This window comes from Microcaecilia unicolor, chromosome 2 (genome assembly GCF_901765095.1).
Source record: "Microcaecilia unicolor chromosome 2, aMicUni1.1, whole genome shotgun sequence".
Classification (NCBI taxonomy): Eukaryota; Metazoa; Chordata; class Amphibia; order Gymnophiona; family Siphonopidae; genus Microcaecilia; species Microcaecilia unicolor.
In genome coordinates, this window is record NC_044032.1 from 19,316,805 (window position 1) to 19,344,167 (window position 27,363).

Here is a 27,363-nt window from a genome sequence, read left to right on the forward strand (position 1 = left end):
GGGAGTAAATGAATTTCACTCTCACTTAAAGAAAAGACTCCGTTCCAGAGAGCTATTGAAAAAAAAAAAAAAAAAACCTAACCAAACTGTACTGAAACAAATCTGCAACAGGCAGTTTGTAATCCACTTAAGGTCAGATGCAAATTATAATCCAAAACAATTTAGGGATAGGGTGTTTCTTCTTAAAGGCAATTTATAATGCTACAGTATGTTCAAATTTACAGCTCCCCCTGTCCAAACTCATCCCATCTGGGTGAAACAATCTAAGCTTGTGACTGCAGCCAGTGGCGTTCCTAGGGGGGCTGGCACCCGGGGCGGATCGCTGATTCGCCCCGCCCCCCGGGTGCAGCGCCCCCCCAGCGAAAGGACACCCTCACGAAGGAACCCCCCCTTCCCCGCCGGGTGCACGCCGCCGGGGGGAGGGGGGGGGGTGCCGCGCACGCCTGTCCTCCGTTGTTCCATTCTTCTTCTCTGCCCTGGAACAGAACCTGTTCCTCTCCTGGATACCATCTTTGGCTCTGCACAGCTTTTCCTTGTTCCTTCTCCCAGGCTAGGATTCCCTATTTCCAGTGCCGTAGCGAGGGCGGCTGACACCCGGGGCGGGTCGCCCCTACGCACCCCCCCTGGTGCAGCACCCCCCTGGGACAGCGCGACGCCCCCCCCCGGTGAAAGAACCCTAAATCCCCCCGGTGAAAGAACCCCCCCCCCGAGTGCACGCCGCTGGGGGGGGGAGGTGCCGCGCGCCTGCCGGCTCTTCGTTTTCATGCTCCCTCTGCCCCGGAACAGGAAGTAACCTGTTCCGGGGCAAAGGGAGCATGAAAACGAAGAGCCGACAGGTGCGCGGCACCCCCCCAGCGGCGTGCACCCGGGGCGGACCACCCCCACCGTCCCCCCCTTGGTACGCCACTGGACCACACAGAGCTTCACAATTGCTTAAAATGTATTTCTATTATGATGGGGGAGTCCCAATGTGTTTATTTGCCTAGATCCCACCAAACGGTTAATCCTCCCCTGTTCTTTGGTGCCTTGCTGCTGTTTGTTTTTTTTCCAAAGTGGAGACAGGGAGGAAGACCTTCATGGAACAATCCTTGTGTTCAATTCTGGTCGCCGCATCTCAAGAAAGATATAGTGGAATTGGAAAAGGTGCAGCGAAGGGCGACTAAAATGATAGCGGGGATGGGACGACTTCCCTATGAAGAAAGATTAAGGAGGCTAGGGCTATACAGCTTGGAGAAGAGACGGCTGAGGGGAGACATGATAGAGGTATATAAAATAATGAGTGGAGTGGAACAGGTGGATGTGAAGCGTCTGTTCACGCTTTCCAAAAATACTAGGACTAGGGGGCATGCGATGAAACTACAGTGTAGTAAATTTAAAACAAATCGGAGAAAATTTTTCTTCACCCAACATATAATTAAACTCTGGAATTCGTTGCCGGAGAAAGTGGTGAAGGCGGTTAGCTTAGCAGAGTTTAAAAAGGGGTTGGACGGTTTCCTAAAGGACAAGTCCATAAACCACTACTAAATGGACTTGGGAAAAATCCACAATTCCAGGAATAACATGTATAGAATGTTTGTTCATTTGGGAAGCTCGCCAGGTGCCCTTGGCCTGGATTGGCCGCTGTCGTGGACAGGATGCTAGGCTCGATCGACCCTTGGTCTTTTCCCAGTGTGGCATTACTTATGTACTTATCAGGGGCGTAGCCAGACTTCATTGGGAGGGGGGTCCAGAGCCCGAGGTGAGGGGGTACATTTTAGCCCCCCCCCGGCGCTGCCAACCCCCCCGCGTTGACGACCCCCCCATTGCCAACCCGCCGCCACTTTTCACAACCTCCCGCCCTCTCGACCTCCCCGCTAACCCTCCCCCGCCGTCGCCTACCTTCGGTTTTGCTGGCGGGGGACCCCAATCCCGGCCAGCTGACGTCCTCTTTGTCCTGCAGTCAAAAAAGTCTTTGTTTTGTTGCATGCTGACGTCCTGCATGTTGTACGTGCAGGACGTCAGACTCAGAGAACAGAATGAAGGTAGGCAATGGCGGGGGAGGGTTCGCGGGGGAGAGGTCCAAGAGGAAATCTATGGGGGCCCAGGCCCCACGTAACTACGCCACTGGTACTTATGTGAACAAGCAGTGGAGGGAAGGAGAGAGTAACCAGAGTGGTGTGGAATCAGGGGACCTCAGTAGGCTTGTCCTGCCCTGCACTGCCCATAGGTGGAGCACTTCTCTTTTGCTTGAGAACAACTGAGCTGAAAAATTGAAACGCCAGCTCTGTCTGTGTGGGTAAGGAGGCTAGAGAATTCTGGTTTTCCTTTGTGGCTGAGATAGTAATAACAGAAACACTCCTAGACAGAGACATGTGTCCTTCTTCCATGTTACCTTGGGTCAGGAGAGAGAGAAGAGGCAAAGCTGACTCCTCAAAGGTGGAAAAGAAGTGAATTCTGCACCTCTGAGCCCTGTTCTCATGTGCATCCCAAATAATCCCTCCTCTGCAAGGCTGATCTGACTTCAAGCTCCTTCCACAGCTCTGATCTGGTTCCCAGTTTGGTGCAGGTGATAGCACCAGTAGCCACACTTCTTTTTTTAGGAATATAAATCCTGCTCTGCCACCGACTGTGTGACCTCAGTTCTAATCCCAGCTCTGCCCTGGTCATGTCACTCTCTTTGTGTGCCTCAGTTCTAATCCCAGCTCTGCCCTGGTCAAGTCACTCTCTTTGAGTGCCTCAGTTCTGAACCCAGCTATGCCTTGGTCATGTCACTCACACACTCTCTCTCAGTTCTAATCACAGCTGTGCCCTGGTCCTATCACTCACTCTCCCTGTGTCTCAGTTTTAATCCCAGGTGTGCCCTGGCCATGTCACTCTCTTTCTGTGCCTTAGTTCTAAACCCAGCTCTGCCTTGGTCATGTCACTCACACTCTCTCTCTCAGTTCTAATCCCAGCTGTGCCCTGGTCGTGCCACTCTCTGTTTCAGTTCTAATCCCAGCTCTGCCCTGGTCGTGCCACTCTGTTTCAGTTCTAAACCCAGCTCTGCCTTGGTCATGCCACTCTCCCTGAGCCTCATTCCTAATCGCAAAACTGCATGATTCTCTAAGTAATCTTGGTATAAGTAACTTTTATTTCCCTATGTTTAAACCTAGACAGTTTGTCCTCCACAGCAGGGAGATTGTACCTGTGTAATTTGCTGGACCGTGCAAATTATATTTATTATCGGACTTTGGGATGGGTTTAATACTTTTAAGCAGTATTTTATCAGGCTTAGTTCAGTGAACGCTGGGCGGAATTCAGAAAGACCTCATTACCTGGAATGGCTTAATTACTGCTTTCATGACTTCTAGAAGTAGGGGATCATCCCCCAGCTTTGTAAATTCTTTTCAAGGAAATGACTTTACCAGGCAAAGGCAGAAAGAAGGCATTTTGAAAAGGGATCTTTCATCGGCTTTTCCGAGAAATTTCTGTGGAAACTTGTGTGGGAAGGAAATTGTTTCCTTTTCTTGCTCTGTGGGGTGTTACTGAAAGCGGCTTTGCTGTGCATGTTGAAAGAGTGTTTAATAACACAAGCTTCATTGTACAAGTCGTGCTAACCTTAGAATGCAGAAAGGGTCACTGGGGATTGGATTCTAACTTTTTACCATGTTGTACTTAGAGCATGGAAACAGTTTGGTTTTGAGTTATCAGATGCATTTTATTTGTCCAGAATATATCAAATGCCCTCTCTTTCCAGGCGCCTTTGCTAGCCGGGGGTTCCTGTAGAGCTAGTGTTGGAGGGAGGCCCTAGAGATGAACCAGACCTGGTGTTTGCACGGAGAGGTGGTCATACCTCTTTTTGAGTTCCAGGAAAATCAGGGGCGTAGCCAGACACCCAATTTTGGGTGGGCCTGGGCCCAAGATGGGTGGGCAGAAGAACTCCGCCTTGTCCCACAAGTAATTTGGTCTCTTGCCTGCATGCCATATGGTCTATCAAACATCCCCCTCCCCCGCATACCTTTTAAATAGCAGATTTTCACTGGCAATGAGCAGCAACTAATACACAGTGCTCATGTTGGCCCCACAGCCTTCCCTCTGATGCAACTTCCTGTTTCTGCATAAGCAGGAATACATCAGAGGGAAGGCTGCAGGGCCGGTGCGAACAGTATGCACCAGTCGTTGCTTGTAGCAGGCAAAGATCTGCTATTTAAAAGGTATGCAGGAGGGACAGTTGGGAGTCTTCAGCTGGTGGGGCTTGGGAATCCCTGCCAGCCACATTAGAGATGTGCTGCTATTGGGTGGGCCTGAACCCAAAGTGGATGGGCCTGGGCCCACCCTTGGCTACGCCACTGAGGAAAATAAGCATGTCTTCCAGTTGTTGGGGAAAGAGGTGGGTTTATCTCCAAGCAACCTGTGCCTTTATCTGGAGATGATATTTCTCCATGCCTGCATCTGTGTCCCAGTGGTAGCAAATCCCCTTCACACCTCCTGCTCAACATGAGCCATCTAGACTCACTTTTACCTCCTCTTGGTCATGCTAATGAGTTCTCCACTGACACATGGCCCTAATATCACTCCAGGCGTTGATATCCTATTATAGCATCTTGGGTGCCTCCACGAATTTTAACGTGCATGTGGCCCTGTGTGTTCTAGAAACCTCCAGCTGCTTTACTGATGGCACATTTTCTATGGACGTCTTGGTGTGCCTGTGTTCCTCTGATAAAATTCCCTGTCACTCATTTCGTATGTTCTCCTGATGGTGCTTCTTCTTCTGAAATATCTCTGACTTTGCGTTGTGTGCTATATTGATTGTGATTTCTTTTAGCGTTGTGTTAAGCATTGGCTGTGCTTCCTCTGTAGTCATCTTGGTGTGTGACACAGATGGCGTCCTCTCTCCATACACTCTTGTCTAGAAACCTCCCCAATGTGCTTCACTGGTGATACCTATTTAATTCCATTCATGCCCTTGAGGTGACAGGGAGAATGGTGAGCCTGCTGTTGGGTTTGGTTTCTTTGGCAAAACATTTTCCAAATTTATGGCACATGTCTGGGGAAACCTACACCCAGAGGTGGGCTGACCACTGGAACAACAGGGCAGTGCCCAAGGACCCACAGCAGTAGGGGCACATTCTGCCCTAGCCTCCATCTATAATCACTTTTGATAGGTGGTTAGGGGCCCATGACCCTTATTGCCTGGGAACCCAGATCAACGTCAGACTCCTGTCTATGTCTTAATCTTTTTTCAGAGCTAAGTGGGTAACATAGTAGGTGATGGCAGACTTGAACAGTCCATCCAGTCTGCCCAACAGTCACATTATCAATCTAAGATTAAATCAACAATGAACGTGATATCATATACTTAATTATGGTCTTTCTTTGGTGTTTCTTGGACATAGACTGTAGAAGTCTGCCCTGCTGTGTCCTTAGGTTCCAACCACTGGAGTTGCCATCAAATCTCTCTCCAGCCTCTCCGAATCCGTCTTGTCATTTGCGGGACACGGGCCGTAAAAGTCAGCCCGGCACTGCCCTCACATTCCAAATAATTGGAATTTCCGTTGAAGCTCTCTCCAGCCCATCCTAAGTCGGATCGCTATATGTGGGACTCAGACCATATAAGCCAGCCCAGCACCGGCCTTTAGTTGGTGCAGCCAGAGTTGCTATCTAAGCACCACTTGACATGCAAACACATATAAAAACCTCCAAATTTAAAGGTTACATATCATTCATTTTCTAAACTAGAGATCCTCTGTGTTCATTCCACGCCTTTTTGAATTCCACCACAGATGCTTTCTCCACCACCTCCCTCGGAAGGGCATTCCAGACATCAACCACCCTCTTCATGAAAAAGAATTTTCTGACATTGCTCCTAAGTCTACCACCCCGCAACCTCAATTCATAGCCTCTAAGTTTACCGTTTCCCTTCTCTTGAAAATATTTGTTTCTATATTAATATCTTTCAAGTATTTATTTATTTATTGCATTTGTATCCCACATTTTCCCACCTCTTTGCAGGCTCAATGTGGCTTACAATACATCATGAATAATGGAATTATATGAGACAATAGACATTTAGTATTATAGAAGGATCTTGGTTAATATTATAATGATAAAGCATGATAGTAGTATAACAAGCAGATATTGTAAGACAATTCTGGATATATGTGGAGGAGTTCACATTTGTTGATCTTTGTGGTATGCCTTGTTAAAGAGATGGGTCTTCAGTAGTTTGCGGAAGTTAGTTAATTCATAAATCGTTTTAAAGTTGTGCGGCAGCGCGTTCCAGAATTGTGTGCTCAGGTATGAAAAGGTTGACGCATGCGTTAGTTTGTATTTTAAACCTTTACAGTTGGGGAAGTGCAGATTAAGGAATGTGCGGGATGATTTTTTAGCATTCCTGGGTGGTAAGTCTATCACGTCTGACATGTAGGCTGGGGCATCTCCGTGAATGATTTTGTGAACTAGGGAGCATATTTTGAACGTGATGCGTTCTTTAAGTGGGAGCCAGTGTAGCTTTTCTCGTAACGGCTTAGCACTTTCGTATTTTCATTTACCGAATATGAGTCTAGCTGCAGTATTCTGGGCTGTCTGAAGTTTCTTGATCATTTGCTCTTTGCAGCCAGCGTAGAGTGCATTGCAGTAGTCTAGATGACTGAGTACCATTGATAGTACCAGGTTACTGAAGACGTTCCTTGGGAAGAAAGGTCTTACTCTTTTCAATTTCCACATTTAAACATCTATATCATATCTCCCCTGCCCCTCCTCTCCTCTAGGGTATACAAGTTACCCACACAAGCATGGAATATTTGTAGATTTTGTCTTGTAGAAGAGACCTGGAAATATTCTTTGGAACATTTTATTTAGTGAAAGAATAGGACAGACACAGAGATGAGTTATTTTCATATTGTACTCTGTTCCATCCACCTTCGCTTTCAGTGTTGACATCTTCCACGCTCCATCAGTAAGGATCATGGAAAGGGAAGTGGGGGTGTCCAGCATCTCTCCAGACTTGCTTGCCATCTTTCTGTACAGAAAAGGGGCTATTAATAATCACCTTTATAAAAAGAGACAGGGCAACATTTTTATTAACCAGCACAAGAGATGGGGAAAGGGAACAGCAGTCATGACTGACCTCCATAAGTGGGACAATGAGCCTCTGACCACGATTAAACGATGCAATAGTATTCATGTCCTCATCGGATAGTGAAAAATCAAATACCTAAAATCATGAGATGGAAATAAGATGGAGTGAATGCAAAAGGGATCTATCAATTTTGGACCCTCGGAGATAAAAAGCTTAGTCCTTAGGGCTTCTTCTGGGAACTGAAATCAACTGTTAAAATCTCTCTGATAGAGGCAGATGGCACCTTATAGACTAACCAATTTATTGAGACACGAGCTGTTGAGGACCAGAGTCCACTTTGTCAGATGTTAAGATCTCTGTGGTACAGGGAAGTGTGGCCTTTAGAGTCCCAGCTGCAGGTCTTGTTGTGATAGTGAGTTTGGCCCTTGGGGTTTCTACTGGAAAAGGAATTCCTACACTTAGAGTCCCAGGAGGAAGCCCAAACTCATTTGCAATGTATAGTCTCCAAGGCCTTCAACTGTAGGAATAGCTCAGGTGCCAGGGCATCTGTTTAAAAATATGGGCCAGCTATTATGGTTTCCACAGAGAAGGCGTGGTTTCTACTACCAATGGATTCTGAACAGGGTTTGCAAATCTTCTGCATTGGAAGGCTATTTCCCTCATTATTTGATCCTGCAAAATAATCTACCCCGCCCAATGGATTTCAGTGAAAATTTTTACTTTGTTCTTATGTCTCACAAATGACATTTGAAAGTAGTCTCATTGTGATATAGGATGAAGGAGAAGTTATAGTATTCTGCACTGATGCTGCCAATGAATACAGCACTGCCTTATAGGAAAAGACATTGGCATCAAAACTAAGAAGGAAACTGGTAGGTCATCATGAAGGGTAAGATGTCAACAGAGTGAGTTGCATATGGCCAACCTTGTAGGCCAGAGACACCACAGTGAGTTGGCGAAAACAACCTAGGCAGGTTGATGGTAGTATATGAGCATGACAGGTCTAACCTAGTCGAATGGAGGAGGTAGAAAGAGCACATCAGTTATTCATCGTAAGCTGGTAGCATCATAGTAGTTCTAACATAGTGTGAGAGTGGCAACAAATTGAGAGAGACTCTGCCAGCAACTACTACTACTACTATTTAGCATTTCTATAGCGCTACAAGGCGTACGCAGCGCTGCACAAACATAGAAGAAAGACAGTCCCTGCTCAAAGAGCTTACAATCTAATAGACAAAAAATAAAGTAATCAAATCAAATCAATTAATGTGTACAGGAAGGAGGAGAGGAGGGTAGGTGGAGGCGAGTGGTTACAAGTGGTTACGAGTCAAAAGCAATTTTAAAGAGGTGGGCTTTCAGTCTAGATTTAAAGGTGGCCAAGGATGGGGCAACACGTAGGGGCCCAGGAAGTTTATTCCAGGCGTAGGGTGCAGCGAGACAGAAGGCGCGAAGTCTGGAGTTGGCAGTAGTGGAGAAGGGAACAGCAAGACTTGGAACAGTGCAATCAATGTGGTAGTTCTTATATATTGGGTTGGGGGCAGTGCAATGAGGATGGTAGGAACAAGGTCTGGTGGGCTAGTGGCATCAATATGCTTCAAGCAGCCTCTTCAGCAAGCTTTGGGTTGCGATGCAAGACCTCGGTTGCTGAACACCTTTGGTTGCTGTTCTCCGGGATGATGTAATTTAGGCTGTTGTGAAAGTGTCTCTCTCAGTATGGTTTTGTGACAATTTTAGGTATTTCCTGGATATGTACGCCTCTTTCAAAGACTGTTCCTGAGAGGATCTGAAATGTGTGAACAAGGGTCCTGAGGGTATGAGCCCACATTCATATGGAGGTATAATGTGATGGCTAGGTGGGAGAAGAGAGAGGAAGGTTTGGCCCATCAGTTTCTCCTTGCTTCTTGAGGCTCCCAAAATAAGGAAAGCCTATTTCTCCTGGATAGAGCAGCAACAGCCTTCATTCACAGTTGTTACCTCCCCAACGTTCTGCCCCATTTATAACTCACCTACTACAGTAACAACCTTCTGAAAGGACCATAGAGCACAGGTGCCTTTAGAACTTAATCAGTTTGCAGCCTGAATCTCAGCTATAGATGTCGCTGTTACACAACATCTGGGATTCCTCCTTTCCTTACCCCTGATGTCATGGGATTACTCCTCTCCCTGGGTATGCTGACACGGCAAGGCAAGGGAAAATGCCCCTTCTCTTACCTCCAGGTTTTCTTTGATCCTGGATGCAGTTGAGCTCTTCGGAATACAGGTCACTCCCCGTTGCAACTGCCACCTATGGAGAGTAGAAAAGTTGGCCAAAGGCAAGCACAGGGTATGAATGTTACAGAATACTTCTAGAGCTGCTCCCACATCAAGAACGCCATCAATACTAGCAAATAATACTCTTTCTTTAGCCTGGATAAAGGCTACTGTACCACCGGGCGCTAAGGAACATAACTGTATCCTATACAACAGTGCCGTCTCTTTAGAGGTTGCGTCCTGTTGGTTTTCCTGCTTTCATGATTGATTAAGTTTTTGCGTACTATGTCCTGATTTTACAGTGTAAGTTGTTTTCAACTAACTAATAAGAACCTCTGACGAAGGCTGGGGTGCCAAAACATGGCCCGTGTTGGGTTCGTATGTCAGTATTTTGCTGTATTTATTGGACAGTAAGACTCTTCTTGATCCACTAGAGGTTGTGTTTGGTGCCTTCCACTCTTGTGCTATGTTTGTGCTTTCTTGTAGAAGACTCTTCTTGCCTTTTTTTGGGTTTGATCCCTGATTGTGGCCATATAAAATTGCAAGCACCCCCCCCCCCCCCCCCGAAGATGCAAAATAATGACACACTTATGAAAACCTCATTCAGGTCATGACCCTAAACTCAGGTTTTGTGGCCCCACTTGGGGTCCTGACTCACAGTTTAGGAGGCTGCACTACAGAGGTCATTTTAGAAGCATCTGGATGTGTAAATAGTGAAACTGAAACATGTAGATCACATGCACGTGCAAAATGTGTTTTCAAAGGCATGTGGTATGGGCATGGTTTGGGCAGGCTGAAAATGTATATGCATATTCCCCATCTGACAATACTCAAACAAATGAGGAATGAGGATCTGAGGAGATGTGAGTTTGAAAAAACAAGTATTTTCTTGAATGTGGGAAGTACTGGTTCATGTCTGACGTCAAGTGGAAGAGAGTTCCAGAGATATGTACAGTGCTGTACGGTTCCCTATAGAGTTCTAGAGTATACAATCAGGCTTATTTTCGAAAGAGTACGGCGCCCATCTTTCGACACAAATCGGGAGATGGGTGTCCTTCTCCCAGGGTCACCCAAATCGGCATAATCGAAAGCCGATTTTGGACGCCCTCAACTGCTTTCCGTCACGGGGACGACCAAAGTTCACGGGGGTGTGTCGGAAGCATAGCGAAGGTGGGATTGGGGCGTGCTTAACACATGGGCGTCCTTGGCCGATAATGGAAAAAAGAAGGGCGTCCCTGACGAGCACTTGGCCGACTTTACTTGGTCCATTTTTTCTTGTGACCAAGCCTCAAAAAGGTGCCCAAACTGACCAGATGACCACAGGAGGGAATCGGGGATGACCTCCCCTTACTCCCCCAGTGGTCACTAACCCCCTCCCACCCTAAAAAAAAAACACTTTAAAAATATTTTTTCCAGCCTCTATGCCAGCCTCAAATGTCATACCCAGCTCCCTGACAGCAGTATGCAGGTCCCTGGAGCAGTTTTAGTGGGTGCAGTGCACTTCAGCCAGGCGGACCCAGCCCATCCCCCCCCCACCTGTTACACTTGTGGTGGTAAATGTGAGCCCTTCAAAACCCACCAGAAACCCACTGTACCCACATGTAGGTGCCTCCCTTCACCCCTTAGGGCTATGGTAGTGGTGTACAGTTGTGGGTAGTGGGGTTTGGGGGTCTCAGCACCCAAGGTAAGGGAGCTATGCACCTGGGAGCAATTTATGAAGTCCACTGCAGTGCCCTCTAGGGTGCCCGGTTGGTGTCCTGGCATGTCAGGGGGACCAGTGCACTACGAATGCTGGCTCCTCCCATGACCAAATGGCTTGGATTTGGTCATTTCTAAGACGGGCGTCCTCGGTTTCCATTATCGCTGAAAATCGGGGACGACCATCTCTAAGGACGACTATCTCTAAGGTCGACCTAAATGTTATGATTTGGGCGTCCCCGATTATCGAAATGAAAGATGGACGCTCATCTTGTTTCGATAATATGGGTTTCCCCGCCCCTTCGCGAGGACGTCCTGCGAGGACGCCCTCAGGAAAACTTGGGCGCCCCGTTCGATTATGCCCCTCCACGTCACTGGACAGTATGGAATTATGTATTATGCAGTTGTTTGGTGCAGTATGGAAGTGTATGGGTCGATAGCCAGTCATGCACTGTGTGACTGCACACAAAGATTTGCTCAGAATAATGCCTCTGGGCATTTATTTATTCAAACAGTAAGATGGTTAGGAGCTTAGCTGAGATTGGATAACAGAGCCGGTAGTAGGAGGCGGGGCTGGTGGTTGGGAAGTGGGGATAGTGCTGGGCAGACTTATACGGTCTGTGCCAGAGCCAGTGGTGGGAGGCGGGGCTGGTGGTTGGGAGGCGGGGATAGTGCTGGGCAGACTTGTACGGTCTGTGCCCTGAAAAAGACAAGTACAAATCAAGGTAAGGTATACACAAAAAAGTGGCACATTTCTTGGGCAGACTGGATGGACCATGCAGGTCTTTTTCTGCCATCATCTACTATGTTACTATGTTAATTTCTGGTGCAAACAGGAAGAAATAATCCCATTTGCAAAGATAAACAATAAAGTCAATAGAAACAGCAAATCCAAGATAATCAAACTCTGCACTCCATGGGCCAGCTCTTTTGCCAACCAGCTCAATGTAAGGATGTACCCCCCCCCCCCCAAACATATACAGTCTGGAGATGGGGAGGCCTTGCAAGTTGGGAGGTCAGACAAAGACTTCAAATCCTTACCTCAACATTTTAATAAATTGACGCTGGTTTACTGAGAGCCAGTACTAATAAAGGTTCTCCCCCCTCACCCCCCCCCCCATGTTTGGACCTAAACCACACTGTTATATTGCAGTACAAGGGGGGACCTCAAGTAACCAATCATAGAGCAAAGAACTTATTTTGCTTCCATAATATAGTGTTAATACTGTACAGGTGATCATGGCTCTGCCTGTATGATGTCTGCCCTAACGGAGATTTCTAAGGGCTGGTATTGCCCAGAAGTATCTTAGTCCTGGGAGCAGTGCTCTGAGGGAATCTTTACGTATAGGAAATTTCAAAACTGGTCTAATAGAACCCCCCCCCCCCCCCACCCCTCAGAACACCAGAGGGTTGCAATATTTAGTTATAAACGTTCTCCTCTTTTTTATCTTTAACTTGTTGTTAGAGCAGGCCCCTTCCTGCCACCACCACCTCTCCTTCCGATTTCACCCAAAAGCTGCAGGGTATGAAGATGAGCAGGAGGCACACCTCAGAATCACCTGTGCTGGAGTCTTGTCACACTTCTGGGCCAGGGCTAGGATCCTGGAGTCCTCTAGGAGTTTGGGCTCTTCAGGTTTGGCCCAGGGCCGGTCAGCTGACCCAAGGGGACTGTAGGCGGTCAGCGCTATCCCCTGCTGATGGCAGTGATGCAGCAGGTCATCCTGGGTCAGGTACGGATGGCATTCCACCTGCCGAAGAAACATTAGACCATGAGTGACGGCCCCATGAACGGGTGGGATAAACAATCTGTCCAAAATTCCGCCGCACGTCTTATCTACCGCGTGAACCGATACTCTCACATCACCCCTCTCCTCAAGTCGCTTCACTGGCTCCCAATCCGCTACCGTATACAGTTCAAGCTTCTCCTATTGACCTTCAAGTGCACTCAATCTGCTGCCCCCCACTACCTCTCTGCCCTCCTCTCCCCGTATGTTCCCACTCGTAACCTCCGCTCTCAGGACAAATCACTCCTATCTGTACCCTTCTCCACCACCGCTAACTCCAGACTCCGCCCCTTCTGCCTCGCATCACCTTATGCCTGGAACAGACTTCCCGAGCCCATACGCCATGCGCCCTCCCTGCCCATCTTCAAGTCCTTACTCAAAGCCCATCTCTTCTCCCTTGCTTTTGGCGCCTAACCACCTTCCCCATTCATGTTACCTACACTGACTACATAGTTTGTAACCTCTAGATTGTAAGCTCGCTTGAGCAGGGACTGTCCTTCCCCATGTGAAACTTGTACAGCGCTGCGTAACCCTGGCAGCGCTATAGAAATGCTAAGTAGTAGTAGTAGTAGTAGTCTGTTCCCTATATAGAAAAAGGAACGTAAATGACCTCATGGCTCTTGATGTGTTATGATGGCCAGGAGTGTTGCTTAGAGCAGTGGTTCTCAAACCTGTCCTTGGGGGGGGGAGGAGGAGAACCACCAGCCAGCTGGATTTTCAGGATATCCCTAATGAATAGTTGGCATTCAATTGTACTGTAATAACATTTGGCATCCAAGGATTTCTTGAGATTAATGGTGTGATCGGTGGTGGCTGCTATCAAGATAAGCATTGAGTTTACAACTATTAAGTATTAACAGTGGACTGGTTGCAGGGGATTGTTGAGTGGTTGTGGATGTATGAGGGGTATGAATGGTATTTTATGAGGTAGTAGTGGGGTGAGCAAGAGTATGTGATTTCAAGTTGATGTAATAAAGTTTTTTGCATACGATGTAGTTGCTGAGCAATGGTAACGAATATGCATGAGGCAGATTTGCATGCCTGTCACCACCCAGGACTTAGACAACAAGGGTAGAACATGTGGATTACACAATTTTAAATAATAAATATGAAATTAAAAAGCTCCAGGTTTGGCAGGTAAGGCCAGTGCCGGACAGATTTCTATGATCTGTGTCCCATAAATGGCAAAGGCAGATTGGGATCAAGTAGGGGTATTTTAAATCAAATTCATATCATATGCTACGAGTGCGGGTGCTGTGTACATCGGGGGGGGGGGGGGGGGGGAGGGTAAGGTTGAAATTAGCAAGTAAAATGTTCTTAGCAATATTCCTGGATTGTTAATTTAATCTTAGGCTGGTCTCCTACCCTAGACATGACCTTTTTTTTGTGAAGTCTGCGTGGCACATACCTGTCCAGGATGAGAACTCTACCCCTGCAGATGTTTTTAGTATGTGAAGGAACATTGCCATCTTCAAAGAGTCCTACATGACCCCTACCCGTCCTTCAGCTCACGTTCCCATATCCTGTCACATTCCTGGCAGCACCAATTCCAATCCAGCCTGCTCAAAATATTAACTGGCCTCCTCCATAGCTTTGTTGCACCTTATTTTGGTCTCCTGTTATATCTGATTTCTTATAATTTAACAGAATGAAAAGCTGATAACTTTTTCAAAAATCTCCCCTCTTCCTTCTATATTCATCTGTGACGAGTATCAGTGGGATGTCTATGTGGGGTACTTATCAGGATCAGCAGACAGCAGTTCTGTCCCCTTAAACCCATCATCCTGGAAAAGACTAGGGCAGTGGTTCCCAAACCTGGTCCTGGAGGCACCCCATCCAGTCAGGTTATCAGGATATCTACAATGAATATTCATGAGAGAGATTTGCATGCAGTGGAGGCAGTGCATACAAATCTCTCTCATGAATATTCATTGTTGGTATCCTGAAAACCTGACTGGCCGAGGCGCCTCCAGGACCAGATTTGAGAACCACTGGACCAGGGGTGTAGCCAGACAACGGATTTTGGGTGGGCCTTGGCAAGAAGTGGGTGGGCACCAAATGTTCTCCGCCCACCACCACACAAAAAATATCTCAGCTGACAGGAAAATGCTTCTTTCCACCTTGGCAGTCTGCAGCAGGGATGCGCTGAAAACTGAGCATGCGCAGGTGCCGGTATCGTGGAGAGTAGCGTTTTCATTACCATCAGGGGGAAGTCTTCAGTTGGCAGAGCTTGGGATCCCCACCAGCTACCACTAAATGTGTGCTACTGTTGGGTGGGTCCTGGCCCACCCAGGCCCACCTGTGGCTACGCCACTGCACTGGACTAGGGGCTTGATGTACTAAAGTGTGCTAACATCATTAATATATGCTATCAGTAAACAGGTCCCATGGCATAAATGCGCATTAATGTGTATTGGCATATGCTAATGCAGTACAAGTTGACGACTCTTCATCCAAAATGCTCGGGACCAGAGACTTTTCGGATTTGTGAATTTTTCAGTTTTTGGAATGAGGTGTCACTGGTGGCAGGCAGCGATTCATATTCACTGCCTGCTGCGGCCCTGCAGGCTTCTCTCTGCTGCATCCTGCCCTGGCTGATATCACTTCCTGTTTCCTCACCAGCTGACGACGACAGAGAATATGAATTGCTGCCGCCATTGGCAACACCTCAGAGGTACATCGGTATGAGGTACCCTGTTTCCCCGAAAGTAAGACATCCCCCGAAAATAAGACCTAGTAGAGGTTTTCCTGAAATGGTAGATATAAGGCCTCCCCCGAAAGTAAGACCTAGCAAATTTTTGTTTGAAAGCAGGGCCGCCGAGAGCCGGACAAGGCCGCCCCCCCACCCGAGGTCGCCGGGCCCCCCCTCCATCCACCCTCCGTCGCTCCCGGAACTAACCTTAAACACCTCCTTTCACCTTCGCAGCAAGCAGCAGCAAGGCAGACCTCTCCTTCCTTCCGTGCCGCACCCTCGCGGACGTTACGTCAGGCGAGGGCGGGACACGGAAGGAAGGAGTGGCCTGCCCTGCTGCTGCTTGCTACGAAGGTGAAAGGAGGCGTTTAAGTTCCGGGAGCGACGGAGGGCGGGCGGGCCAACCCCGATCCAACCCCGATGTTTCCCCAAAAAATAAGACAGCCCCTGAAAATAAGACCTAGCGCATATTTGGGGGCAAAAATTAATATAAGACAGTGTCTTATTTTCGTGGAAACACGGTAAGATGAACAACTGAACTCATGTCAGCGTAGAGTGAATTCTTTAAAACGACTTTGGGATCAGGTTTCACTTTTGATGCCATTAGTGAGCTTTTTTTTTTTTTTTTTGTACAGATTAGTAATGCATCAACCTTACAAAACATTTTCATTTTTTTTTTTAGCTTTTTGGTTTTTAGAATCTTGGATAAAAAGATAGTCAATCCGTAGCACATTGTAGCACATCTAGTTCTATCTCTTCAAGTAAAATGAAAAATGAGAACACGGAGGAAGGATTTTAATAATTGGAATTCCCAGGAGAATATATATTTCCCGCCTCCCAACCACCAGTCCCGCCTCCCATATGCGGGGTCTGTGCCAGAGCCGGTGATGGGAGGCGGGACTGGTGGTTGGGAGGCGGGAAATACTGCTGGACAGACTTATACGGTCTGTGCCCTGGAAAAGACAGGTACAAATCAAGGTAAGGTATACACATATGAGTTTATCTTGTTGGGCAGACTAGATGGACCGTGCAGGTCTTTTTCTGCCGTCATCTACTATGTTACTATGTTACTATGCTCATGACCTGCTACTGCAGACAACTCATTCCAGGTCACTTCAGCTGGACCTGGTTCTCTATCAGCTTCTGGCAAAAAAAAAAAAGGCACAGATTCAAGGTTCAATTTCTTTGATATACTCAGGGCTGTGCCTAGGGTCTCTGGTGCCCCCCTGCAGTTGGCGCCCCCCCCCCCTCCGTGTGGCACAAGATGCAAAGGAAATAGGAGCTGAAAGATGGACTGCATCTTTGTGGGATTGCTCAACAAATAGAGGGTTTACAACCACTTAGCTTTTCGTGCTTTCATGTTCACGAAATTAGTAATTAACTCTTTGATATCTAACTGGGCACATATATTATTCTCAATAGCAATCATGGCAAGGCTTACAAGCCTTTCTTGCGAAATACTTGATCGCAAATAATTTTTTATGATTTTTAACCGTGAAAATGATTGCTCACCACTTGCCACACTGACAGGAATTGTCAGCAATATTCTTAGAAACAAATTGCTATACATTGCAAAATAAGATAGCAGATGTAAATTCTCAAAGTGGACATATTCCAAATGCTAAAATGAAAATAAAATTATTTTTTTCTACCTTTGTTGTCTGCTGACTTTTTTTTTCTGATCATGCTGGCCCAGTATCTGATTCTGCTGCTATCTGTCCTCTTAACTCCGTTTCCAGGGCTTCCTTTCCATTTATTTCTTTACTATCCTCCTTTCTTCTTCATTTCTTGCTCTATATCCAAAAGTAAAAGCTGGGTCCTCTGCAGACTTGACTGTCCAGTGGATCCAGCTTCTTCCTATTTTCTCCATCCATGTGCAGTTTTTCTCCCTTTTCCCTCATCTCATCTCCTTCCTCTCTCTTCCCTCCCCTCCATCCATGCCCAGCATTTCTTCTCTCTCCCTTCCCCTCCATCCATGTGCATCTCCTTCCTCTGTCTTCCCTTTCCTCCCCGCCATCCATGTCCAACAATTCTCCTCTCTCCCCTCCATGTCCAGCAATTTCTCCTCTCTCCCTGGGCCCTGCCCTCCCATCCATGTCCATCCTTGTCCCTCTCTGCCCTTCCCTCCTCCATCCATATCCAGCAATTCTCCTCTCTCCCCTCCATTTCCAGCAATTTCTTCTCTCCCTGGGCCCTTCCCTTACCTCAGCTCCACGCCGCCCTGGGGGCTTTAAATCTTTTACCTCCGATGGTCGCAGCAGCTGAGCAGCGTCAGTGAAAGCACTGCTGACGTCTCCAGCCTTCCCTTCGCGCTCGCTCGTTCGTTCGTTCCCTCAATGTCCCACCTTCTTCTGACGTCATTTCCTTGTGAGGGCGGGACACTGAGGGAACCAACGAGCGCGAAGGGAAGGCTGGAAACGTCGGCAGCGCTTTCACTGACGCTGCTCAGCTGCTGCGACCGTCAAAGGTAAATGATTTAAAGCCCCCAAGGCGGCGCGGAGCTGAGGTAAGCGGCAAGGGTAAGCACCGCGGTGGCGCCCTCCAGAGGTTGGCGCCCCCCTGCGGTGCTTACCCCGCTTACTGTGTTGGCACGGCCCTGGATATACTGCTTCATGAGTATGCTTTCCGAGCGATTCACAATATATATAATACAATAATTTAGAAAGGAACTACAGTGGTTGCTAGGATAGAGGAAAGTAAGGAAAAGGACTAGGAGCAAGACCAGAGAATAGAGGAAGAGGGGGACATGAAGCAGTTGTGTCGCAGATCCAACAACAGACCCGCATAGCAGAGCTGCACCAGTACCTCAAAACACTAAGCAGACTCGGATGCAAAGGCGTCATTAAATAGAAAAGTCTTCAACCCTTTGTTGAAACTATCAAGAACATACTACAAATGGAGATACGAGGGCAGTGAATTCCAAAGTGTGGGGCCATTCACAGTGAAAATTCTGGTCCAAATGGAATGAAAACGGACACGGCGTAAGGAAGGGACAGACAGGAGGTTTTGGCCTGTGGAGCGAAGAGCTCTTGAAGGTGTATAAGGGTTATCACTCGAGAGGAATAAGGAGGTTGGCCTGGCTGCATTGTAAAGCCACCTCATGCCTGATTAGTCTGTAACTTGCATGTGCAGACTGGCTGTACCTCTGTATAGCGTAGAGTCCTCACCATGTTGGATGCCAAGTACAGATTCACCACAACATTTTCCTACAGTCTAGCCTCCGACTGACACAACTTAAAGTGCATCCGGATAAGCTCCTTCAAAGTAATAAGTACTTAGGCCAGACATAATTTTCCAAAAAGATAGGTCCAGTCTGTATAATTATGGTACAGCCAGAGACCCCCCCACTGGAATGGTGGTGGGCCCAGTCACAGAGCTCAGGCCAGTACAGACCTTGGCTGAGTCAGAAATCTGATGGCTGACACAACTGGGAGTTTACTGGAAAAGTATGGCCTAGTTGGTAGCCCACATTGAGGCCTAAATAAGCTAAATTAGGAAAAGTTAATAGATATGGAAACAAAATGGAGGATTTCAACACAAAATGGAAGCCCGTATCTGTTACAAAGTGGAATTTTCTCTAATGTAAGTTAGAAAAACAAGTTGAGAAATAAGTGAGTCATAGCAGGTGCAAAGAAAATAGAGAACTAGCTGTTCCAGAGAGGAGGGAGACTTCCTGTGAGCAGGATTGTGGTCAGCTGGTCAGCTGGTGTGAGAAAGGAAAGGCGTAGCAAGATAGAAGCTACTCATTAGCATGAGCCAATCAGTGACAACCATGACATTAGCATAGATCCAATCAGGTATATCTACTGTCATATTATCCATATCCTGAAGGCACTTATAAAAATCAGGGTATTTCCTGGTTTGAGTTAGAGAGACAAGGGTTGGCACTCTCTCTCCAAGGGAAACCAATGTGTCCAACAAAATTGACAAATTTCCTAGTTGCTTTCCCTTGTAAAACCTCCAATTGGTAAAAGAAATTATAAAACATTAGCAAATAATTAACACCTGTTTGTAGCTTATTATATTCCTATAATTAATTGATTGTACATGCCTGTTGTCAATCACTGATTTGACTTATACCTTAGCAAATAAACTCCTCATTCCAAATGATGATTTGTGGGCTTCACTTAATGATCAAAGGCTGTAAGTATAAATGCATTGTATAACTTGTAATCTAAATCCAGTTTGTTATAAGGCTGGTATCTTTTCCTTAGACCTAACGTCTCCCTTAGAGGCAATAACTCCTTGATTACCCCAGTACTAGTGTTATTTAGAGATGGAGTCAGATTAAGGTCACTCTAGCCTTCTTGGGGGGGGGGCTCGGGACCCCCCAATTCTCAACATTGGTGACCCTCCGTTCGATTTGAACACGCCACCAGAATTTTTGTCAAAGTGGGGTTACTTATAGTTCTTGACTAAAATTCTGTTGTTTTATCTTCCAATTGATTGCTGTCCCTCATAAAGATCCAGAATTTCCTCCCCGGTGTTTCATACCCCTTATTACAGCATTCTGCTTTCTCTCTCTAAGCTTTCACTCCTTCCTGTGGTTAAGCCACTGTCAATTTCCCTTCCGTTATACTTTCCTATCGCAGTCAGTGAATTCTGTCCGTCCTTTCGTATACTCAGTTCTTTTCTCCCTGTTCTCCTGTCCCTCTTCCTCTTATGTTCATTCTCGTTATGTTCTTCTCCATCCCTGGCCGTTTTGATTGTGGTCCTACTCTGGTCTGTGATACTCAAGGTAGTTCTCTATAATCTTCTATCTCTCCCTTCCAATCATTCTGGTTTGTGTGGTATCTGTCTTATGCTTCAACACTGACAGGCTTGCCCCCACCTCTGTTCCTGCTCCCTCAGATGCTCACTCTCGCCTATTCTGTTTCTGGCCACTGTTGATTTCTCCCCATCCCTGTTAGAAACTGTCCTGATGTGTTGTTGTGCACGATTTATTGTTTAAATCTTCTTTCTAGTTGTGCGTTGGCTTCACATTTAAAACTGCGTAGTAAGTCTTGCTTCCTTATCTTTCTGTTACTGCCAGACTTTATGGGCACTCTTTCTCCGCCCCCCCTTCCTTCCTGTCATACAGCTTTCATAGCATAATTTTTGGCTGAATTTATAAACTGCTGTTTTATTTTTGCTTTCTAAAACTGTTTCTGAGACTTTCAGAATTAAGATGCTTTATTTGGCAATCTAATCTGTTGCCCGGTTTCGTTAAAACTCAGAGACAGGTTTTTTTTGTTTTATGCTGCAAGAGACAGTTTGGTAGATCTTATCGTGTTCCACAATGTGGTTATGAAGTTTTCAAAGGTTTGCTTAATACAGGAGTTCTCGATACTAAATCTTATCTCTATTTCTCCTGCGTAGTCCCTTTCCTTTTTTTACTGCGACATTTTTTCACTTCCCCTTTTCTCGCTTGGGCGTAAACTTTTTTTCCTGTCGTACCCCTGTAGAGACTGTTTCTAAGATGCTCATTATTGCTTGGCAACAGTTTCCGGTGCTTATTTCCTGTTTCACTGAATCTATTGCCAGTCTGTCAGCCTGATTTCAATTTCTCCCTTACATTCTATTTTTCAAGTGGGTAGAGCCCCTGCTATTGCTGCACGTATTTTATGGTTTCTGCATTTATCCCTTAGCTGGTGATTGTTTTAGCAGTTTTTTCAGCAGGTGCCTAGCCGTCCTTCTCTTACTTACTCTCCTCCAGCACTGCCCCTCCCTTTCTTGATGGTTGCTCTGTCTCAGTCTCTAGTGGTTTTGCACTTTTTTTCCCCCTTGCTATCCTTTATATTAGCTTAAATAAGACTTGCTCACCATGCTGTTACAGGGCTTTCAAAATTTATTTCATGGACTGCTTATTGATTGATATGTTAAATCCATTTCTCTGAGCTATCTGCCAGCGTTAAGTTTAGCTCAGCCTTATACAACTGCTTACTTATTGGTTCGCTACGGTTGTCTGTCAATATTTTTAATCCCACCCACTTCCCTTTTTAGGCATGATACTTTTCTTTCAGACTTTCGTGCTTGAATTGCAGTGCTCATTTTGATTTGTGGCTGAAACTACACAACTTTTTACTTATTTATTTCTAATTAAATTGTCTTTTTCACTCCTGACATAACTGAACGAATGAATTTGTACTGTTTGCTTTTGCATTATAGGTTCCCTTACTGTCAGCTGTTCCGCTCTATTGCTTTACAGTCTCCCTTTCATGGTTTGTTGTGTGGCAAGTGGATTATCTAGTGTATAGTGAATGTACCTTACCCGAAGAGCGTACATGTGTTTTTTTTTATTTTTTTTTTTTACTTGCTATCTCTGGAATAGGTTTCAGGGATTCTTTCTAGGAACATACCATATATCTTTTTATTTTATTTCTCTCTTTTTCCTTTTCTAATTTTTTATTATTATTTCTTTTACCAGTGTCACGCTATAACCATTGACGATACTGATGCCTGGGGCTTACACCTATTGGAGGGTCACAAATCCTTCAATGGATGACAGTATCTTAATTAGTAGATTTTGAACAGACTTCCATTCCATTTTCGGAGTGGCCTGCGGTTTCGGCATTATTGCCCACCTATGAGTTACTTGTACAGATGACCGCGGGGTTAATAAAGAGACGTCTAACGACTTTCGTTGCGATTGTGTACAGGTTGACTCGGGCATTCAATATTTTTGAATGGTTAGTGGTAACGGAGAAAATTCCTAGTCTTTCAATGCTTTAGTTGGGTTTGTGGTAACAGAGAAAATTCCTCACCTTAAAATTTCTCAGTGTTTTGTTGTAAACGAGAAACATTCCAAACCACTGTACGTCCATCGGAGAGGTTAGTCGTAAAAGAGAAGATTCCTAATCTGCGGAAATCCAGTGGACCGCTGCTCTTCGACTCAGAAGACCTTTTTCGCGGGTCCTATGGGTTCTTTTTGGGAGTGGCTGCAATGTCCCTTTTTGGGGGCTCTATCATGGGCTGGAGCTCATGGCCAATTGTAACCGGAATAATTCTTGGCAGGCAGTAGAAACCGAGATTTATTCCTGTCTTTAGAAGCACACTCTGGAGAGTAGTTTTCATTAATTAGGGGTAGAGTAGTATAAATATATAATAGCTGACACTACGTATTTATTTACTTTTGTACTGTCTCTCTAGGCATATTTCTGTTTACAGTTTTTGTCTTGCTTTCTCCTAATGTCACTTGTGGTCAAAGCGTGGAACTGTCCGCCAATTAGTAATTTTTATTTTAGGTCCCTATGTTGGAGTACATTAGCAGATGCATGAGTATGAATGTGTTATGTCTCTGCATGTTCTACTATCAGAATAATCATCGCATGTTTTTGTACACTGTTAGCACATTATCATTTCAAGATCTCCCTGTTATCTCTGAAGCTGCTCTTTGAACCACTGACCTTGTACCAGGTTCTAGGTCTGGTCAATATATATATTATTACAATAGTTCATTTTTTTCTATAGCATGTTACAGGTCTGAAGCTCATTTGTAGACCACTTGCTCACTAGGTCCCGTGGTTATACATATTGGGTGATGTTGTTCACTACCCATTATGTCATATCTTCCGCAACCAACACCAGATACTGGTGATCTGACATCTATTCAGATCTCTGGTAAGGACTTTCTGGAACAAACCTTTCTATTTTGCGGTTGACCTCCCTATGCCACCGAGAGTTCGGAAGGGCGTAGTGATCCCGCCAACTGTTCTCTTTCTCTATTGATTTTCTGCGCTGGAGAGTACATTGCATGAATCGTGAGTATATTTTCATTTATTGTATGTGTTACTATTAAGCTTACCGTTATATACTTTCATAGCCTATTGGATTAGCTCTAATTTAAATGTTTTATTTTACCAAATTTAGGATTAAGATTTTGTCCTCAATACACAGGGACGCCTCTGTATGTGGGACAATAACTGTGTCTGTGTATGACTGTGGTTTTCCTTTTCTGTTTGTGTGCTGTGACTTGTGATTGGCTACTGGAATATTTATTTTTATATTTTTTTTTCCTTTTGAAACCCTATACAATTCCTTAACTGTGCAAAATTCCAATGCTAGGTTTTGAACTACATTTAGAAATATCTTGCTTCCTCTTCTGAACTTTAAGTTTTCTACGTATCAGGTTACTGTTTTAATTTCACGTCTATATGTTCCTGTGTGTCCTGTGATAGATGGCATATATTAAACCAGTTAATTATTAAGGAAACATTTCTTTAGTTTTAAATTTGTGCTTTAAGGTTACTCTGCGAGATTGCCTATCAACTGCAGTGGTAGTAAATCTCAAAGGAGTGTTTATTTTCCAGAATTGTATATTATTCCATTTAAGCAATGTTTGTTTAACTTGTGACATGATATTAAATAGATTGTTGTTATTTACTTCCGATAAATTGCTTTCACTAGAAATGCAAGCACTTTTTAGTTCTAGTAGCTATAAATAGATTAAGGGTTTACGATAATTAATCTTTGTTGGCTCCGGTACTCACATCCGGATTCTACATCTGGATAAGACAGATATACCGGACATGATACTTATTCAGGTATCATGTGACAGACTTTTTAGTAAAAGAGATCCACTTTATTTAGTTTTAATTTTATAAGTGTGTGTCCGTGTATGTGTTCTTTGAAAATTGCATAATTATTCCAGATGTTTACTATAAAAGGTTTTATATTATATGCCATCTAAAACAGTTTATTTGTGACGTTTTTTACAATAACTAGTGCTGATGTTCTCTTCCTGGCTCTCTATTGGGGATGGGATACGTAAGAATGAATTAACTGTTTTAATTTTTCTTTTCACGTCTTATCTACTACTTTCAAACTTCCTTCCCTGCCTCTTAAAGATTTATAGTTTTACGATAGAGTTCCAGCATTTCTGGTTCTCAATAGGGTTTAGAGATTAACCCTTGCATAACATAACTAACTGGTAAATCAGAACTAAAGAAATTTAGGTTGCTATTATTTCAGAGCTATGTTCAGATAAGACTAGCTGCAATTGCCAATTTCCTCTTCATTGAGAACCGTATCTCTGGAAACAGATAAAGTAATAACCTTCTTTTCCTCTCCTGAAGTATTAATTCTATGAAGACTAATCACACCAGCATGAAGTTTTAATACGAAAACTTGAACTTACAGTTTTTGTCTGATGTTTAATCCTATCTTCAGTCACCATAATGTCCAATGCTTGTAGTGAGTAGTAAACTCAAATTAGACACAGGAAGCACCGTTATTTCATGATTTCCTTAAGACCGAATGATAGAGATTAACCCTTTGTAGTTCTTATTTTATCTAAAGTTCATCTTTACAAATGCTTTGAACTCAGTATATGATACTGGAATTCATTACGTGTTTGAGATTTTTAATAACTAGATGGGTTTTTCTGTGATTCTGTGTTATCTTACAATATAGGTTTACAAGCTGTTCCATTTATCATACTGGTCTATATGAACATATCCTATTGGCCAATTGTGTGCATTTATTGCATTAATAAAAATTGTTATTATATCTTTGATTTTTTGAATTTTACTAAAATGTTTAAAGAAATGCTTCTACTTGTTTGCTGCTTATAAAGCTGCTTATCCTCTGAATTTAAAATATACTCTAAATTGTAAATTGATTCCAGGGAATATATAAGCTTATTTTTAGCTATCCCTCTGAATGTGAATCTTGATATGCTGTCATAATTTAGGGCCCAAATTGTGAAAGCATAGAAAGGATCAGTTTAAAATTTAATATAATTTTCATTTTCCAAATTGGCTGTAAACTATTACAGAGGACTATAGGTTATTGTCCTTCTCATTTGACCTATTTAAACCTTGTAAAGGTCACGTGAGGAGGCCTCATAGAAATATATAGTTTTTACATCTTTCTTTTCTGATATTGGCTTTTCTCTATCTCTCTAAATATCATATTAAGGGTTGTATTTTCCTAGAGCAGACTCTGACCACAGTGTTTCCTCAGACTCTGCTGACTTCCTGTGCCAGCACCATCAACTCTTCAGAGAAAACTTGTTTTCTACTTGTAATTTGTGATATTATATATTGAGTCTATACTCCACATACTGGTGCACCAAGGAACTAACAATGCATTCTTTGATTTTTTCTTTCTAATGATCCTGTACTAAGATTTAAATACTAGGCATTACTCGTATGTCATCTCTATTTAATCAGTACTGTAGGTTGACTGAAGACTGCAAATCCAATTCCTGATCTACCGCCTCTATTCCAGTTTAGTACTTCTACTGCAACTGACCTCTGGCAAGAAAAAGGAGCACCAACTTCTCCAATGAGAATTTTCTTTTGTCCAAATGATGTCATTAATTTAGACCTTCTTGGTTATGCACTTAAATATTCTACTGTATTAAATATTTTTGCAGGCTCATCTTTTCCAAAACCTACATGACACTTTACATATGAGCTCTCTGTTACAACAGACAGCGACCGTGATTCCAGAAGATACTTCCAACCTGGACTAGTTATGAGTTTTAAATTTCTGCACATTAGTCTTCTGCTTTGATTATGACTATTTCCTAAGCTACCCTTCTTTCTGGATCATCTAGCTCGTAAGTCCTGCTGGCCTCCTGCAACTGAGGGCTCAACCCTTGGTGAATGTTAGTCATCGCAGGTGAAGATTCCATACCTACTGGCGATAGATTGCAACGCATTGCCTGTGCCTTTTGACTATTTTTGTGCACCATAATCCTGACCCTCCATACATCCATAACTTGAACAATCAACATCATCTCTATATCTTAATTTTTGTTGTTTTTTGTACTCTTTTCTTTTGTTCCATATACTTAACCATTATTATTTGATCATGTCTTCGTAATAATTACCAATCTGTCTTGCACACTATGCAAGCCAGAAGTGGGGATACATTCTGCAAATCCCAATTCCTAGTATTAAGACTGTCACTTCTACTGATTCCTTGCCCAAGTTGCTGTGAAAATCCAGCCCTGTTAGATCTTCCAGATCTCCGTCCAGATTCTTCAGCGCTTCCACCGCCTCAACCATGATCGATGAAAGAGAATTCAGAACTGATACTTCACTTGAGATTTACTGTTGCTGTTTATGGACATTATAGATTCATATTTTGTTTTATTTTCAGTTTAGCAGTAATCCTGTCTATATATTGAAAAGGTTTTATTTTTATTTTCCTATTATTTCCTTTATTGTTCTAAATGTTTTTCTAAGACTTTCCCCGTTATTTCTGCTTATGTAATTTAAATTGAAGTTGATATTGCTCAGATACAAGGGTAACATCAAACCCTAATACTGACTATGATATCATAATGTAGGTGTAAACCCTGTTAGTATCAACCAGTTATGCAATTGTTTAACTTTGGTGTAGGGTTACTTAAGCTGCATGTCTTTCTGTAGGTTTGACTAAGCTCCAAGTGGGGTAACGGATATATGAAATGCTTCCCATACTTCCAGGTTATTATGCATATGTCAAGATCCATGCATGACCTTTGTTAATATAAATTTTTCTATGATTGACCCTTTTTACTGTATGAGGCAACCTCATACGTGCTATCCACTTTTTAGTGCTCATGATTGGATGCTAATGATGAGTACTAGTAAGGTCCAGGAATTCCGATCTGTTTAAGGATTCTGAATACCGACAACCTAAAACAGCCTGCAATCTGAGTACTAACCATATATTTGTTGAGCCACCATAACAATGCTTAATCAAAACCACTATTCCTTCCGAGGACCACTGAGATACATACATTAGATTATCTCCCCATGCACTATGCAACAGATATAATAGAAGCCATAGAAAGACCTGAAAATGTTTATTAGTATGATCCACCTGAAATTGCTATTACCCACATACCTTCTAGCAATTTCTAAGACCAAAACTCCCCCTCTCGTTTGATAGCTTGCTACCTTCTGGAATGGATGATTACAAGCTTG

The 27,363-nt window shown here is 44.2% G+C and overlaps 1 protein-coding gene across 1 annotated transcript in view; it reads right to left on the minus strand.

Moving 5' to 3' along the window:
* Nucleotides 1–6,795: 6,795 nt before the first annotated feature.
* Nucleotides 6,796–27,363, minus strand: part of LOC115462811 (aldo-keto reductase family 1 member A1-A-like) — a 77,472-nt gene continuing 56,904 nt past the window's right edge. Inside the window, exons 6-9 of the mRNA XM_030192828.1 lie at nt 12,536–12,735; nt 9,251–9,323; nt 7,088–7,174; nt 6,796–6,979 (exon numbers count right to left, since the gene is read on the minus strand). Of these exons, the coding sequence (XP_030048688.1) occupies nt 6,914–6,979; nt 7,088–7,174; nt 9,251–9,323; nt 12,536–12,735 (426 nt within the window). The 3' untranslated portion in view covers nt 6,796–6,913. The remainder of the gene's footprint in view (nt 6,980–7,087; nt 7,175–9,250; nt 9,324–12,535; nt 12,736–27,363) is intronic.